Source organism: Perissodus microlepis, chromosome 13 (assembly GCF_051167445.1).
Source record: "Perissodus microlepis isolate ML-2025 ecotype Zambia chromosome 13, ASM5116744v1, whole genome shotgun sequence".
Classification (NCBI taxonomy): Eukaryota; Metazoa; Chordata; class Actinopteri; order Cichliformes; family Cichlidae; genus Perissodus; species Perissodus microlepis.
The window spans coordinates 5,954,824-5,974,016 of NC_140473.1; the positions used below are offsets into that span (position 1 = coordinate 5,954,824).

Below are 19,193 nucleotides of genomic sequence, written 5' to 3' on the forward strand. Positions count from 1 at the left end.
TAGTCACTGCTCGGTGACATTCGTCTATCCTGGCCTGAAAAGAGACGCTACCGGTAGACTGCAGCGAGAACTGCCAGCATCTGAGCCAGACTCTGTCTGTTTCTCTCATCATGGTCACCTAAATGCACAGTAATGGCAGGTTTTGTAATAAGGCAGATCGCGCTAACATAATATGCACTGTTAGTTGATTATTTACCTGCCGCATTAACGGGAGAGGAAGTGCAAACGTTACCGCTGCTGCTGGGTTGAGATTCACGAGTCCGGAGCGGAATTAAAAACACGACATTCATTTAAGGTTATTGTGTGTTTTGTGAGCAAATGCTTTTGCATATTTGTAGTCTTTCCTCCCTTAAATGAAATATCTACTTTGCAAGTATTGCAAGTTGCCCTGGTGTCATCCCCAAACTTTTGAACGTTTGAGCTGCTTAGGCGCCGTGTTTCCTGTCAGGTAAATGACGCTCCGCAACGTGGTGACGTCATTCGGGGCGACTGGAATCGATAAGGGAATCGTTTGCAAAAATGGCAAACAATTCCAAGGAATTGAAACAGTTTGAATCGGTTCTCAACAAGAACCGGTTTTCGATACCCATCCCTAACTGGAGCAGTATATATGAGAGAAAATAATGAAAAGCCTGTAAATAACTGATTTTAGCCTTGTATGAAAATAACATGCTGACCTTTGTTTCTCAGTATATACACGGAACGCCAGGGCTGACCCTTAGGCGCACCTTGGCTGTGATGTAAAAAGCTTCTTATCTTTATAGGTAATGGCGTTTTTATTTTTTTATTAGGTCCAAAGAAAGCTAAACATATGGCACACCACCCAAGATTAAAGCAGTCAAAGATTTAAAGTCCAGAAAAAGTAGTTGGTGGGAGTTTATTGTTCATTGTTATTCTTTATGAGGCCAGTATCAGATGCTGTTTGAGCATCAGTCGCTTTCAGCTCTAATCACTGGTGGCTGAAAGTGAAGAAGCCAAAGAGATAACACAGCAGGCCTTCATCGTGTGGATAGTCTTTATCTTTGCTCGCTGGTGACTCAAAATTACAGTGCAGTGGGTCTGGGTAGCATCTAAAGCAGCAGACACGCCCTTCCTCCCTCTCTGTGATCACTAACTGTATTTCCCTGTTATTCTGCCACACTTCTTTTATAAACAAGCACACACATAGAAACAGGCTTTCCTGGAACACATTTTATGAGTCATAGATTCCCTTGGGCTGTTAAGATCATTGTGGAAAGAAATAAAAGCATATGCACTCAGCTAAAATGGCCTAACATAATTGTTTTGTATCGCTAACAACTATTAGAAAGCTATACTGTATTACCACTTTAGGCTGGCATGAAGGATGGGTTTAAAGAGAGCGCGCTCAGACTCGGTGTTGTGCTTTATGCTTCCATGGTGAAGGAAACCAGTTTAACATATTTAATATAATCTGAAATATTCATTTTGAACTTTGAGTTTTCTTTATCTTTGGCTTCCATGTTAGCCTAACGTGTTAGTGCACATGTATTGAGACAAAAATATTGTTTAGTTTGCTAAAATGTTGGAAAAATATGAATTTCTGGGACAATACTGAGAACTGATTGAGTACCAGTATTGTGTTAATTGACTGAATGACTTTAGACTGTGAAATGGCCAGTCTAAGCACACAGCCAAGATTTGAGGAGAAAACTGCAAACTGTTTACACTCCACCTCTCACGTTAGTGGGAGAGTGACAGATAAATTCTGTCTGGAGTGTCACTGTAAGTGGCTTCTTGACAAGCTGGTTATTATAAGGGTTTTTTGTGTGTGTGATAAACAAGCCAAACCTTCAAACACATATGATTACTTTGGCTGTGTAAACACAGAAATAAAAAACATTTCTATAATAATTATTTTGAAATAGGAAGGTTCATCTTATTACCCACACTGTCGCCACAGCAGATAGAAGCATTTGATTTGGCACAGATTTAATGTCAGATACCTTTCCTGATGCAACCCTGCCATTTACCAAGAACTGGGAGGAGCTCTAGGAGTAAATTAACGTGTGACCCGCTGCGAGTGGGTTTGGGTATTCTCTTTGTACCGAACCAGGGAGCATTTGCAAACAAGGCAAACAGGTTAACTATGAATCCACCAAAAGCATTTATTATGATAGTAGTGTATAATGTCACTTTGGTTGCTTTTTATTCTTGGGATGTCTTTGTTTTAAATAATCCTGAGGTGGTTTAATTTATTAAAGACACATTGCAAAGCTTGTGTAATTAATTCTTGTAATTTGTGATTATAGAACCAAAGCTTACTCAAATTACAACCTATAAGGTTATAATTGAATCTTTAATATGACCCTGACCAACCTTTCAAGTGGATACAAGTATGAATGACACACTTGACACAATGCTGAATCACACAGCTCTTTCATTTGTGTTTTCTTGGGAAAATTACAGTTCATTCAAGGTTATTGTTTGTCACTTCTCACTAAAGAGGTATTCAAGTGGCATCCAGTAGCTGCATACATCACTTGTTCAAGGGAGTTTACTGTATGTGTTGAGTAACACATGGCAGAGGTGTGAGTGGGAGAGCGCACACTATTTAGATCGTAGCAGAGCTCTGTCAGATTTCTGCTCTGACACCTTCTGCGGCACCTGAGAGTTATACAGCAAAAAGCTTTTTTCAGGGCAATTAAAACGTCCTTGATTTTTTTTCCTCTTCACAGTGAAGACTAAATCATTTATTAAAGGAAATGGAAAGCTAATATGGTTCATACGGTATAAGGTCCATGCTGTAGTCTGCATTGCATGCAGAGATTTTACACACCTACGTCTGAGTGTTTGCTGTGCAGTCACACTCAGCAGACTGTATTCTTCAACCTAGGTGTGTGTGCTGTTGAATGGTATTGTTACTGTGCGCTGTGCTCTCAGGCAGTGGGGAAAAGACTTTCCAACCACATGGTGGTTGCCCTGAGTGCTGTAATTTCCTGTTTTCTAATGACATTTGATCTAGACAAATCCCAGCTGATTACAATGGATGTGTGTACATTTGCATCAATACTCTAATAGCAGTTTACGTATCCCTAACTAAGGTTGAAGAAGTCACCCCCCCCCCACACACACACACACACAAATACAATAAAATATGCTTTCTCCAGAATATTTTCATAGCAGTGATGAAATTATTCAATTATTCAGTCATCCTCTGTATTGGATTATTTCTATTTAGGGTCAAGGTGGGCTGGAATTTATCCAGAAGAAAATAGAGTTTAATGACAGCTTAAGATCAAATAACAACTAAACAGAAACAAACATTATAGTGCCAGTGTATGCTTTATAAATGAAAAAGGTAATCAGACAAAACTTTCAGAAATATAAAAGTAGAGCTCTTAGTCAAGCTTTTGTTCTCAGTGCAAGTCATCGTGAAAATCCAGTGCAGATAAATCAATGAAATAAAATGCCATTTTATAAGAGATGAAGAGGAAAAGCCACTCAGGATCTAATCTTCATTTATTTTAAAGGTCAGTGGACAGGTGGGACACCAGACACATCTGATTAAAAAAAATATCCTTTAATGTTTTTTATTTTTCTCCAAAATAAGGTTTTTAAAAGCTTCTAAAAGCGTCATCCACCAATGTCCAAACTTTAAGGGACAAGAGAGGCAACATTTTCCAAAAAACCCCTGAAATAAGTCCAATTGTTCTTCATTATGAATGTCTTCATATCAGAAATTACGATTCTCAAGACCTGAAAAAAAAAGATTCTCCCATGTATGTAAATATAAACTCTTTCATAAAAAATATTTTAAATAACTGACATGGGTAAGCTGAAGTTTAAAATGTGAACGTGTTGTTTTAGTGTGTGTTGACGACGCACACTTAAATGTTAGGATGGTTGTTTAGTAACCTGTGAACGTTACTAATTTGTTATATAAGCGTAAACATTTATATAACACCAACCATTGCAAGCGTTTAAGCCTACTGAGCATAGCTGACTTCACAACGGCATTGCCGGCTGTCTCCAACACAATTCTGATGTGTTTCAGGATAACAATGCAAAGTACTACCGTACCGACTCTTACTGGCTTTCTTATCAATGAGTTGTGGTTGAAACTACTGTAAATATCTTCCATGTGTAGTTTTGTCCTGTGCTTGTGGGTGGCCTTCTTTTTCTTTTTCACCACAGAAGAAGAAGAATAGTTGTAGGCATGTGCTGCCCCTGTCAGTTCTGGAAGAACTACCCCGGTACATATGCTGCCTGTTGTGCCTACAGTACTAAGAAACCAAGTACAGTCTTGTTTTAGGAATTTTGAAATCAAAATGTATTACTGTTCTTGTGGCATCCCCGTTCTTCATACTAGTCTCCATCCCAGGGTGCAAAAGATGCAAAAGACATGGCTGGTGCAGATAATGCCTGCATATCTGTCGAATGTCATATCAGCACATAAGATGGCTTATTCCGATGTATCGTGTTTTAGAAATTTGAGGTTTCACTCTTGATTTTGCTCCCTCCTATTCTACAGTGTTTTAACTGCAGTCGGTCAGTAAGAGAGCTGATACGTCCAGAAGTTTATGTTTGTGTGACAACACTGAGTTGTACGTGAATTTGCCTTTAGCAAATTATCCGTAAATGTAGCTTAAATTTGCACAACATTTGGGTGAAACCTTGCCTTTAGAGAGAGAGAAAGAAGAGAGTTCAAGTGGAAACGCAGCACAGTCAAAGCCATTCATAGTGTTGTGCTTGTTTGTACACAAGAATGACGCAAATAAAGTAGCTGTGTGATCTGAAAAGAATTGAAGAGTTCAGATTCTGCATGCGTCATCATTTAATCAATTATGAGCAGCCCGGCGCTGATACAAAACGCCAGTTGAGGCTGACGCGCTTCCTTCCTCTGTACCTGCACTGTACTTCCATACCTTCTCATCTCAAAGGATGAAGACGTCTCTCTAGAGCTGGCCCACGATCTAATTTAACATTTCAGTGTGGGTTTGCTCTAATTAGTTCCATAATGAGCTTCTTTGATGTGGTGTTATATAAAATACTGAGGGGACACGCCTTTGCGTCATCGGGCCTCCACAGAGCTCCCACGAAGGAGAGTTGTTCGGGAGTGTGACATCGCCTGCAGACTGTTGAAGGATGCGAGGCCAGCCAATCGGCAGATTCCCCTGCTGATTCTCCAGCTGCTCTGCTTCCTCAGATCCCCTCGATCAGTCAAGGGCCTCCATCTAGCAGGGTATTTTTAGTGAGCGGCCTGCTCCCCTGAAAGCCAATAACCTCCTTTTAAGCAGCCTGTCAACACTCGCATACAAGCTGCCAATGCACAACGAGCCTTGCCACAAGGGTTGGAAAAAACAAGGCTTTGACGTGAGAGGCCTCTCTTCTTGCCCACTGATGTACATCTTAACTTTCTGTGGTTATTAATTGGGTCATTTGCTTTGGATAGAAGGAAATGAAACCCTGTTCCTAGGAACTTGCGCATGCTGTAGTTTATTTAGGTAATAAATAAATAAATCAAAGTGGAGAATTGATCCTCTTTGAAGAGCATTTGTTTCTGTGAGCTGCAGTTGTTTGCTGCAGCCTTCCTGGTAGTAAAATCTGTCACTGATTTATTCATTCATTTATTTTGCATGGCAAATTAGGTGGTTATAATCTGAAAAAAAGGGATCCATTCCTTCTTATCATTGACTCGTTCATGGTTTGTTGACTCAAATGGGACACGGATGGTTGATTGCGCGCTTGAAAATGTCAATTTTATGAAAAACCCCGTGAGAATGGCAGGCGACTGTATCTTAGACCAGAGGATTTCAGAAAAAGTACTGATTTGCTACAATGGAGCATCTTCACTGTAAAAGCTTGTTTCTGCATTTTAGTTGTGCAGTTTTTGTATTTTATGGGATTGCAAGAGACAGAATGAGACACCGAGGTTTCGTTGGTAGATCCTACACATCCCTTGTTGCAGTTCAGTAGCATCTCTGCCTAGAGCTTCCCTGCATGGTCGATTCCCACGTATTTGCAGCTCTGAGCTTGAAGCACATGGAGGAAAGAAGCTGATAATCAGGTTGACAGAGCTCTTTCAGAGCCACACAGACTGCTATACAGCTGGATGAGTGGTGTTCCTGACAATTTTCTTTATACTGTACACAAACACACTTGATTATCTTATCTTAGGACTATCTTTCTTATAGTGTTAAGTTTTTTCAATAGTTGTGACCACATAACACCTAATTTGACCACTGCATACTAGTAATAATTTGGAATTTTTTATGTTACCAATTCATTAACAATACAGTGTAAAATGTCTTTTTATTTTAAAACAGCAGTTTCATCGTTTTTTCCACAAGTCAGCAGACATATTCATATATAAGAATGAATCCTGAATAGAAATTTAAGGAAGACCACCATCTTTGTTCTGCCTCTCCTCCTAAAAAGACCAATCAACAAAGAAACATCAAACATACTGGCCAATAGTCTTATTCCATTGATGCATGCACATGGTAAATGTTGATGACTGTTGCATCTGTATTGTGGCTATACTTTATATCATGATAAAGTTATAGGTAAGTGTACTTGGTTTACGGTATCCTAACATAAATTAGCACGCTGATTGTTCAGTGCTGTGAAGGTAAGAAGCAGAGACGCTGTTTGTGCCAGCACTCTGGGGTGAGCGTTAAGGAAGCTGTAATGTTGTGAAACTGTGTGCTTGTGTTGTAAAAGCTTGACTTTTAGATGAAAGTTTAGGAAGTAAGCTATACATGCGGTTTCTTGGTTTCCACTGAACTTAAAGTGAATTACGACTGTTGCCGTAATGTAGCAGGGCAAAGGTAATGTCTTGGTCAGTGATGAGGCCCTCAAACTGATGATCATTTAGACCTCTGGCTTGGGCAGATAACTGCTCTCATTAAGGGAGTGTTGTTGCAAAACGAAGTGAAAAGTAGACCCTTTTAGTGAATCGTTTTTGACTCGCAGTCCATATATTTAGTTGAGGTTTATGTGTATTTGTGTTACAAGCAAAGCTGTAAAGAGTCATACTGTTCCTTGGTTTGTAAGTTGTACCTCCCGTGTTTTTTTTTCTGTGGTAGACCTGTGCGTGTCTGGTATTAGTGCCAGGTGTAACCAAGCAACCGTTGCTTTTTTAAGACTCCTCATCTTCGCTCTCTTCTTTTCAATTACAGAGGTTGCAAGCAACAGGGAGAAGATCCTTTTTTTTAATTGCTGTTTTCTTCCCCCCATGCCAGTCTGGTTGTAGAAAGTCAGAGCCTATTGGGGATGGCAACTGTTGAGAAGGATGAGGCAGGAAATAACAGACAGCTGAGCCACGAGCTTGGCCAAACTTAGTATTCAGTAGGCCTTAATGAAAATAATAACACTGCGGCTGAAAATGAGGCCAAGAGAAAACATCACAGGGATTACTGGGAGTGTAAAGAGTGGGCTGTGAAGGAGGAAACTCATGTGGTGACCATGTGTTCCCAGCAGATCACCATGGGGGTCTAACTGGACCGGCCTTGACGTAATTTCCCCACAGTTGCAGTTTAAACAGCCTGCTTTTATATGAAGCTGTGCTGGTTAATTCTAGCCAAAGAATGCGTGTGTGTGTGTACGCGCATGTTTCAGGTGACGATCCTCAAGATTCTGTAGAAGACTGAAGGCCGTGACCTTTGCTACAACAGCAGAGCTTCATGTTACTGTTTTAACAAATCCATAAGTACCAATGCAAGAGCGGTGTGGCCACAGTCAATGTATATATTACATGCTGATGACATTCCTGCTAGTATACTGTAAGTCTTTGTCAGCATGATCTAGAGTGAGTTAGCCTCCCCTCTGATTAACCACTTCCTGTGAGTAGAGATCACCACACTTTACTCTTCAATTTCTGCAAAATGATACACCTTGCAGCCTTTGGTAGAGAAATGCAAGCATTTTATTTTAGTTTTATTTTTTAGTGCAGCCGCCCTTTTTATTTATTTAGGTCAGCATCACTTCAGTGGAAACACGCACTCACCAAAAAACATCTGGTGGGGTCTAGTCATGCCGATAGTTTTGCTTTTGTCTTGCTTGTGCAGTCTGAGTTTGTTTTCTGATTGCTGTATCCTGCTTTATTCACTCCAGTTCAGTGTTATTTCTATAGTGTCGTTTCACTTCAGTAGTAAAGCAAAGAGTTTGCAGTATTATTAAGGCAAACCCAGTGATTTTTTTTGAAGATACACTGTGTAGAAAAGACAAAAAAGCATGAAGAAACATCTAAAAGAGCTAGGAGGTTCATGAAGGTCAGCTTTGTGCTTCTTCCATTTGGGGTAAGGGTATAAGAAGAGCACAAACACTATAAAAAAGCCCAAACAATGTGACATGAATTAGGGAACGTCCATTAGCAGCCTGGCCCCAGCTTTTCAGCATCTCATAGAGAGCAAGTGTCCAAATTTGTAATGTTTCACATAAGTTTGTAGAAGTGCTTTCATTACTTTTAATGTCAGTGATTTCAATTTAATTTATTTAGGAATGTCATTGTGTCAACAGTGAAAGGACGAAGACGTCAACAGTTCTGTAGTTTGGGCGGTAATTTGTCTTGTCTCTTCACTTTTCAGATGTCAGTGTGACACCACATTTTCTATCAGCATGCCCAGCCAGAGTGCTTTGCATGGTATTTGTTCAATTCAAAGATTGGTTATTTGCAATCTGCAAATATCTTGTCACAAGATACTCAGCCTACAGCCAGTGCCCAAAAGAAGTACTGTGATAGTGTCCTACTTTAAAGAAGAAGCGATAGGCCTCAAGTTTTTAGATTTCACTATCATATCGAAATGAAAAGGAAAATGAGGGTACACCCGGTCATACTGAAAGTCCCCTTTCTGTTTTTGTTTTTTTTTAAATCTGTACCACTCGAGTGCAAACGGTGTTCATGTGATGAAGTAGAGAAGATTTAGCCCAATCTTTTGTCATGGCTCCAACGCAGTTTTGCTCCATTATCACTTATATCACTCAACAGTTTTACACTGTTGACAAACCTATGAAAAAGTACACTGTTAAACAGTGATTTCCACTTAAAACCCAGGCAGAGTCTCTTAGTTCCCCACGCGGTCTGAAAAGTAGGCCATCGACTGAGAAAACAGAGGCATGGGCAAAAAACACAGAGGAGGTGGAGAGAACTAAGATAGTGAAAGCACCAGTGGAGGAAGAGGTGGTGTACATGGAGGAGAGGCTGGGGATGGAGTGGGTTTATTTTTACCTCTTTGCCTGTATAGCCCCACGTTCTAATTAACTGCAAATTAACTTTTGATACGAGGAGGGCGGACGGCAGAGTGCCGAGGCTACAGATATAGACTCAGTTTGTCCTCCCTTTCCTTTTACTATTAGCCCACTTTCTCTCCAGGGCTCGGGCCTCCGAGGAACTACCGGTCCTCCTCTGAGCTGTCCTTGCAAGGCAGACATCTGTTCCCCAGAACCACCACACATCTCTGCTGCACATCAGAGTGCTCTAGAAAACCTCTGGATGGATATCTACATGACCGAGCGCTTGTTGCTGGTTGATCTAGGACGTGTATTTCCCAAATAAGATGCCTTCAAACTCCTTTATAAATCAGGTGGCGGTACCTTTGTATTGCCTTATTACCATGGTGACCCCTACGTGCAAAGTCCTCACTCAGAAAGATTTTTTAGAGAGATTAAATTCACCGCCGATGCATTCTCTTTGTTACTGAGTGTCTGAGCGATATGAGTGTGAACACAGGAAACCTTTGAAATTGCAGTAAGTGCAGCTAACAGTGGTCCTGTGAGAAACAACCAATGGAAAGAGCCAAAAATATCAGCACGTATCATCAAGAGCTGTCATGTTACTGCATGACGCCGTCACCTAAGGGCACTGAGATCTGAACTTGAGAAAAAGGTTTTAATCCTCACAGCAGCCTTAAGATGGTAAGCTGGCAAATAATTTGAACCTTTCTGTTCGTCTGTGCCTGTCTCTGCCTTGCTCTCTTTTTCTCTTCCTCCATCCATGTGACTAATGACAAGGTCCACTGCTCATGTCCTTATATAGACCTATGCTCTGTCTGATCTGGCTGAGGCCAGGATGATGGTGCACATACACACACACTTAGTAAGTTCTGAGACATTTAGGTGCCCTTGGAAATGTCATCAGGGATACGCGTTTGATCCAGTAATTAGTCAGTTAGTACTTTGCAAGTGTATCATTGCTTGCTTAAATATTCAGGAAATCATACCATTTCTGGAATGAACTATTTGCTTGCATTGCGTTATTGGTTTTGTTTCTCAAAGTTTGAGCCCAGTCACACAAGCCCAAGAGACTGGTCGATGTCTGCCTGGCAACCACCGGTCTCTAGGGAAAAATAATTATTTCTGACCGCTTGCTGCGGTTGTTAGCAATTGCTGTGAAATTGATTACTAACTCCCAGTCATGCAGGCCTAAGCACCAGTTAGTGACCCCACGGTGACCACGGTTGCTACGAAAAAATGTGTATTCCCCCACTGGTTGGTGGTTTGCGGAGGTTGCTGGGAGTCTCAAGGTGAAATTGGTTATTAACAGGTATACAGTGGTGCATCAAAAACCTTCCTGTGGTTGCTGAGGTCGCCCGATAAGATGCCAGCTTGTTTGCTTGAGACTGATGGCCTTCAGTGTAAAAATTGGTAAAGAATAACTTTGCTTTGAAGGTGAACATTCTCTGTTTCACTGCTGCTCTGATGTTAGTTAGTAAATGTTTGCAGACAAGTCTGCATCTTCCATGCAAACGAAGGGTGATCGCATCAATCTGTCATGAACCACAACTTGTATGGAGGTCCAGCACCTTTTTTGGTTGATCTTGCAGCCACTCACCAACTGGTGTTGGTAATAGAGAGGTTGCAATACAGAGGTTGCTAGGGGTTGCTGACAGGTCTTTAAGCCTATGTGACTGATGGCTTAGATGAGGAAGTTAATGTCTCTCTTACGATGGCTGTGTAAAATAGCTAAACAAGTTAGTTAGCTTAGCTTGGAACCTGTAAGCAAGTCTCCAGTGCCTTTCTGGAAGCGGTTTGCCAAGTTGAAGACTCGTATGTTCAATTCAGTTATTTTAAAGCATTATTTGAATGAAACTTAACCTCACTGTTCCCTGGGAACCTTCATGTCACAAGTCTACTCCTACCATCATCTTTGCTGTTGCAGAATTCTCTTTCAGGAATCTTTCAGTGTCGTGTTTCTCATATAATGTATCTGCAATAGCTAGACTAAGTTTAGCTATTTGCTATCAATACCTCTGCAGTCCTGTTTATACAAAGGTTGTTAATTTGTGGTTTTCTGACGGCTTCTTGGCAGGTAACAGTCAGAGTTACAGTGAAGTTGCCAGGAAATCTTCACGTTAGCCGAAGATGTTGTTTATCTAAGTACTGGATGAATGGGATAAACTGTTAGGCTGAAAATATTTACCTCGCACCCCACAAAGTGACTCGTTCACACAGTTGTACCTATATCAATTAAACAAACACTGTTAGAGGCTAGCTAGCCTTAATGCTCAGCGGAAGATCTTCTAAACTATAGTAGCCTTTTTGTTGAACTATTATCTAAAACAAAAAGATGTCGCTGTGCTGCTGTTTTGGGAAGTTGGCATTGGTGTGTCTTGATTTTTAGTAAGAACAAAGTTAAGAGAAGCTGCATTATTTTATTTTGTTTCGCCCAGTAACAGCATGTAGATATGATTTCAGTTATTCAGATATAAACCTCTCTCCGAGCCCTCATGCCATCCAAGCTCACATCACCTACTTCTGTAATATGTTAGGGCTTTGTTACAGATACCAACGGAGCCAGCAGATCTCTTGTGTATTCTTATTATAGACTAGTCTTGTTAGGAAAAACTCCTCAACAACACACACACACACACACACACACACACACAGAGCCGTTCATCAGACCTAGTTATCGACATAGGGAGATCTCTCCATAAATGGTAGACTGCCCAGGGCCCTGTTTCTGTTTCCACTGCACAAACCAAATGAAGTCCAGGTCTGCGAATAGCCTTTTAAAGTGGAAGACAGAGAGAATGACAGATAGAGGCAGAGCAAAGGGAGGTGAGAAAAAGAAGAAGCGCGAGAGGTTTGTCGATGATCTGTCAGGATTTTTGACCCTGAGAGAAAGATGCTGTAAGTGGATTAAAGCAGGGTCCTCTCAGTGCATGCACTGCATCTTTTACACATATAATGAATTTGGTGTTGGGGATCTTTCCACGCCTGTAAAAGAAAAACTTTTAGTTTATAGTTAAGACAACAGAAGTAAGCAGTTGATTATTGACACGGATACGCTGGTTTGTTTCAGTGTAACCTTTATGGTGAAAGAGCTGGGGTTTGATTGGATATTAGTAAATCCAAATCAAGTGATAAATCTGCTCATTCAACGTGTGCATCATTGAGTTTAGATATGTAATCTTCGGATTTCATAACATGTACATACTTGAATATAAATATGTAAATATAAAGCATAAGTTAATGTCATTGTGAAATGCGGCATACTCATGATGAGTACTCGGCTCATCTTTACCTTATTTTTCATGTGCGATTGTATTGCAGTCATTTCACCTTGTTGGTTGATGTACTACATACATAGTCTGCTTGTGGTTTGTCTGTGACCTGCAACACTGCACTGTCTTTGAAAACATCATCAGAAGAGCACATTGAGTTTATTTAAACTCAGCTGACCTGTAGTATTTTTTATTTAACTGGGGAAGGAAACGATAAAAAAGGTCAAAGGTTTGGCAAGACGCTTTATGAAAATGCTGAGCAGGAACCAGATCCAAAAGTGAATGGCTCTTCTCATCTAGTGCACAGACAAGTGAAACGACACCAACTAGTATTATTGTTATTTTGAGATAAAGTATTACGCATTTAGCGTTGGTATTAAAGTATTATGTTGCTAACTCTTTGTCTTTTTTTTCTGTTTCCAGCTTGAAAATCTACAGAAGACATGGCTGAGGGAGTTTTACCAGGTAAGAGAAATCAAATATTTGATGCATTTAATCCACTGAGTAACTCGGGCTTAACCGTTGACTGTTGGAAACACCATCAGCATGCCTACAGGTTTCAGAATGCCCCACATGGCCTAAACCCTCCCGTACAATAATGAGTTAAACTCATAAATAAAACAGACTAGTTCACAAAAGCTCTTTTTCTCCCCTAAAAACACACAAAGTGGATTACAGTATAGCAGAACAGTCGACGCACTGTTACCATCACGTGTGTTTCTATAGCTTCAATTGCTCTCATGTGACAATCACCACAAACTTTAAGGATAGTCTGGGATTTTTCTCTTAAGCTGAAGCTATAGATCAAGTCAAATGAAGTCATGTGCTTCGTATGGCTGCTGTCTAGAAATCTAGCTTTAATCTGCTTTAACTCATGATACTATTTTATCTTTATTAAAAGTTTCAATGAACCTTTAAACCTCTTTTTTTAAAATCGTACAGGTTAAAGTTAGTTTAAGCTCTAGGGTTATTTTCACTCTCTAATTGTATTGTTTTTTTTCGCGCTCAGTCATGTTTCATATCTTACCTTTTCATCTACATAGGAACCCCTGACTAACCACAACTCTTTCCACTGGGTTAAGGGAAATGAGGCAGCTAGACCTCTTAGCTGCTGTCTGAAAGAGAGCAGAGAGGGACACATGCAGTTTCGCTGTTACCATAATTCTGCACACAATCAATGTATTTTACACATCAAAAGGGTAAAAATAATGCTCAAATACATTTTCCAATCTCTTTTTATTAAAGCGCTAAATATATGCTCATACAGGGCAGTAAACTTTCCAGACTTATGATTCAGACGAGCAGTTTTCAGCTTAGTGAGTTAGTGTGTGCCTCTGGGATGGAGTTCTTGTAAAATATCCAGATTTCCAAGCGGAAGAAAGCTAACCTAAGTAAGGTGTTAGGTAGGGTTTTCCACCAGAGTTCTTCTACATGCTGAATGTTGGAACGGATTCCTTAAATGTTGCCAAAAGCAAACACAATAGAAAGATCGGCTCATTTGTGTACAACACAAAAATAGAAAGATTGGCTCATCGCTCTGAGAAATGTGATTTCCTAACAGATTGGAGGGACATGTTACAAACATTTCAGTCTCTGTTGGACCAAGCATAATTTGAGAGGGATACAAGATACCTTTGCTATTGAATTTCTTTTGTATATACAGGGAGTGCAGAATTATTAGGCAAGTTGTATTTTTGAGGAATAATTTTATTATTGAACAACAACCATGTTCTCAATGAACCCAAAAAACTCATTAATATCAAAGCTGAATGTTTTTGGAAGTAGTTTTTAGTTTGTTTTCAGTTTTAGCTATTTTAGGGGGATATCTGTGTGTGCAGGTGACTATTACTGTGCATAATTATTAGGCAACTTAACAAAAAACAAATATATACCCATTTCAATGATTTATTTTTACCAGTGAAACCAATATAACATCTCCACATTCACAAATATACATTTCTGACATTCAAAAACAAAACAAAAACAAATCAGCGACCAATATAGCCACCTTTCTTTGCAAGGACACTCAAAAGCCTGCCATCCATGGATTCTGTCAGTGTTTTGATCTGTTCACCATCAACATTGCGTGCAGCAGCAACCACAGCCTCCCAGACACTGTTCAGAGAGGTGTACTGTTTTCCCTCCTTGTAAATCTCACATTTGATGATGGACCACAGGTTCTCAATGGGGTTCAGATCAGGTGAACAAGGAGGCCATGTCATTAGTTTTTCTTCTTTTATACCCTTTCTTGCCAGCCACGCTGTGGAGTACTTGGACGCGTGTGATGGAGCATTGTCCTGCATGAAAATCATGTTTTTCTTGAAGGATGCAGACTTCTTCCTGTACCACTGCTTGAAGAAGGTGTCTTCCAGAAACTGGCAGTAGGACTGGGAGTTGAGCTTGACTCCATCCTCAACCCGAAAAGGCCCCACAAGCTCATCTTTGATGATACCAGCCCAAACCAGTACTCCACCTCCACCTTGCTGGCGTCTGAGTCGGACTGGAGCTCTCTGCCCTTTACCAATCCAGCCACGGGCCCATCCATCTGGCCCATCAAGACTCACTCTCATTTCATCAGTCCATAAAACCTTAGAAAAATCAGTCTTGAGATATTTCTTGGCCCAGTCTTGACGTTTCAGCTTGTGTGTCTTGTTCAGTGGTGGTCGTCTTTCAGCCTTTCTTACCTTGGCCATGTCTCTGAGTATTGCACACCTTGTGCTTTTGGGCACTCCAGTGATGTTGCAGCTCTGAAATATGGCCAAACTGGTGGCAAGTGGCATCTTGGCAGCTGCACGCTTGACCTTTCTCAGTTCATGGGCAGTTATTTTGCGCCTTGGTTTTTCCACACGTTTCTTGCGACCCTGTTGACTATTTTGAATGAAACGCTTGATTGTTCGATGATCACGCTTCAGAAGCTTTGCAAGACTGCTGCATCCCTCTGCAAGATATCTCACTATTTTTGACTTTTCTGAGCCTGTCAAGTCCTTCTTTTGACCCATTTTGCCAAAGGAAAGGATGTTGCCTAATAATTATGCACACCTGATATAGGGTGTTGATGTCATTAGACCACACCCCTTCTCATTACAGAGATGCACATCACCTAATATGCTTAATTGGTAGTAGGCTTTCAAGCCTATACAGCTTGGAGTAAGACAACATGCATGAAGAGGATGATGTGGACAAAATACTCATTTGCCTAATAATTCTGCACTCCCTGTAATTAATCTGTGAAAACATCACACAGGATGTTCTCTCATTTGTAGTGCAATGTGTAACATGATTGTGAGCCTTTCTACCAAACCTGCCCTCATAAATATTAAAAAAAAGCATAAGAATATAGCATCTTTGGAAATATAAATAATAAATAATAATAATATTGAAAAATATATATCATATATCCTTATACTCGGAGAGAGAAGATTTCATGCTTGAGAAAATAAAATGATGGTATCAAGCAATCAAAGTCAGATCTGGTGAAACTTGATTAATGTACAGACACGATGAGACAAAATGAAAGTTAGATAGAAACTAAAGAAGACAAATAACAAAAACAAAAAACCCCACCCTGAATCACTTCTAGGAAGAAAGTGAAGAGGATGATACAGAGAATTGAAATAGATCAATTTCCATATTTATCAGCAGGGATGGCCGTAATTGAGCAATTCTTGTAATGTTACTCAACACTGCTTTCAGGCTGAATGGCCCATAATGATTTGTGCTCCGGCCACGGGGGTGCTACAGCCATCAATATCTGTAATCTGATGCAGTACCAATGTGTGAGGTGTCCAGCCGGTGAGGCCAAGGATCCTGCCATGCCTGTGTAGAGGTCAATTACGTGTACAACACAAAAATAGACAAAGCTCTGATTGTATAGGTGAGAAAAAGTTTTGTTTTTCCTAATGGGTAGAAGGTGATGTGAGGTTACTCATCAGTAGGAGCAGTTTTCCAGTCGCCTACAATGACTGCGTGTGAAACAGACGTTCATTTTTCATGAAACCAAATTCCTGCACTGCGAGTTTACTCGTGGATGAATGAACAGCTGTACACTGGTATGATGACTTTGGAAAATGTTCTCTTTGAGCTCTTTGAGGCCTTTGAGTTTTAAGATTTCAAGATTTTCTTTTTTCTACTTTTTAAAAAAAAGTGTTTAGAAAACACTGTCAGCACTTATAAGAGAATATAGGTGTATTGAACAATGCTATTGAAGTAAGTAATCGAACTCAGGCTGCTTCACTTCTTTACACTGATAAGAAGGATCTTTATTCCAGGACGTTGCATCATCTTGTTTGTCTACACCACATTCATAATAGAAGCCTTAACAGGAACTTGGTACATAACCACTGTGACCCCACCCATTTGCTTGAAGACTAGCATTTTTAATGCCTAGATTTTAACACTGTAGTGGTCACTGTTGAGGTTATTTGGAGTTAGAATATAGATGAGGGTGGAGTTAATAGTTAATGCTAATAAACTTTGTAATGCTACAGTCAGTTGCACATTGCGTACTTGTGATCAACTTGTGCAACAACTTGTGATCTTGTGATGTCTGAAGTAGTTGTTTCAAAGACAGGGGACCGGGTCTGTGACCACTTGCAGTCAGTTTCTGTCTTCAAAGCGTCTTTTGTGTGTTAAGTTAAAACAGCATTAAGATGGAAACAGTTTGAGATTTAATGGGGTCAAGCTAACAGTTACACGCAATGTTTTTGTGATAATGGGATGATTAACTGTGATAAATGAGCAAAAATGTAAAATCTGAAATAAAGAGACAAGACAGAACCTCCTACAACTCATAAATTGAACATTCATAAATTCTGTTGCTGCAGGACGGCTCTGCAGCCTTGCTTTTAAATTGAAACATAACCAAAATATATCCAATTGAGTCAAGTCCCCTGTTGCAAAGAGACGTTTTGTGCTCATTGAGTCAGATTGATTGGAACATGTTCCAGTCATTGACCAATCTGCCTGACTGATTTCTGTCAACCCATGTTCAATTGCGATTGTCTGGAGATGCGGATGCCTGTTATTTTGTGCTATGGTAGCATACAGTTTAAATACTGTAATGTAGGGATGGGTACCGGTATCCGGTGCCATGATGGCACGGTTCTGACATAAACGGTAGTAACCAGACCGAAAAGCAGCGCACATTTCGGTGCTTTATTTCGGTGCTTATTTTTCCTGAGAGGTGATACACTTTGAATTCTAGCCAATCATTTTACGTTTCCGAGGATAGTAGGCGGGTCCAGGTACGTACGTTCTTTTAGAGCAGAGCTACAGATTAAAAATGCCCAAGGCGAAGCGGTCAAAAGTCTGGCTGTACTTCACAGCAAAATATGCAAACTCAGCAGCCTGCAACAAGTGCTTTAAGCTGATACTGTGATACTGTCAAAGGAAGTAACACCTCAAATCCGATGAAACACCTGGCGACGCATAGCGGTTTTTTTTAAAGCCAAAAAATGCGCCGTATTTGATAGCTTGCTGCGAGACCTCACACCGAGCGCATCTACTGCGGGTGTGGTGCCTGTTATCGGACCCGGAGTTAGCAACATCCCCCAAAAACCCGAAGAGGGGAGTCCTGGCCCCTAGCCCTGCCAGTGTAGCAGAAATGATGACTGATGATGATGGCAGCAGCAGCCGTTCTTCTCTGCGTGAGTAGCTTAATGTTGTTCGTGTGTAATTTACGTTGAGTAGGCTAACCACGTTATTAAATTAATGCATGTAAGGTGAACTAGCAAACACCGTCGTACAGCTGTCTTCTTGTTTGATGGCAGATACTCCCTTCACCCTGGCCAAAAAGGCTAAAATGACCAAAGAAAAAGTGGAAAACAGTTAAACATGAGAGGTTTTTGGACAAAATTTGTGTTTTTTCCATTGTTTAAGCACTGCTTCCAGCCAAGAGTGATACCATATATGCCCTATAGCTGCAGAAAAGGCTAACATTGTTATCTTTTTACAAAAAAAACAGCTGAACATGAGAGGTTTTTGGACCAATTTTGTGTTCTCCATTCTTTAAGCACCGGTTTGAGCACCGTTTAAGCACCGGCACCGTTTCAAAAGTACCGGTTTGGCACCGGTATCGGATAAAACCTAAACGATACCCATCCCTACTGTAATGTTCTTGGGTGGCCCGGTAGTAAAGTTAACCACATAGAAATGTAGGTTTTTTCTTTGTCACATAATTGTATTTGCTCCAAAAGACAATGACACCACAGATCCAGTTTGAGCTAGTTGATGTTATAGCTCAACACAGACTCAGCTAAATTATTAATTTGATACAATTTAAACAAGTGAGAAGTTATAAAAGAGAAGAGCTAGTTTTATGTAGCAGGCTTTGGGGACTGACTCGCTTTCAGTCAATCTCTCGCAGTGCTTCTGCTTTGGCTTAGTATTTCAGCCACTGAAGGTTGCTCTTTCTTGCTCCATGTAGGTGCCATTAACTTCCAACACCAAAACAGTGAAGCTGCTGGCTCTTTGTGTCCTCTTTTATAGCAGAGATGACTTCTATCCCAAAAATGTCATCCTCGGTTCCTGTGCAAAGAACATACACATATGCAGGCAGTATATACTGGATTTCCCTGCAAGGTTCTACAGTGGAAAGTGGCCTAATGTGATATTTTTTAAGATCTTTTTTTACATGCTGATAAATAAATGAAGAGAACTTGATATGCTGCATGATGGATGGATGTTTTGACTAAGCTCTTTACTATGCTGGTTGGCTCCTTTTGCATACAT

At 40.4% G+C, this 19,193-nt stretch overlaps 1 protein-coding gene across 3 annotated transcripts in view; it reads left to right on the forward strand.

The window, feature by feature from the left end:
• Positions 1 to 19,193, forward strand: part of inpp5a (inositol polyphosphate-5-phosphatase A) — a 156,235-nt gene that overhangs the window by 31,213 nt on the left and 105,829 nt on the right. For all 3 annotated transcript variants that reach the window (XM_084948700.1, XM_084948698.1, XM_084948699.1), the window contains one exon: positions 12,888 to 12,929. In XM_084948700.1, coding sequence (XP_084804826.1) covers positions 12,888 to 12,929 — 42 coding nt within the window. The remainder of the gene's footprint in view (positions 1 to 12,887; positions 12,930 to 19,193) is intronic.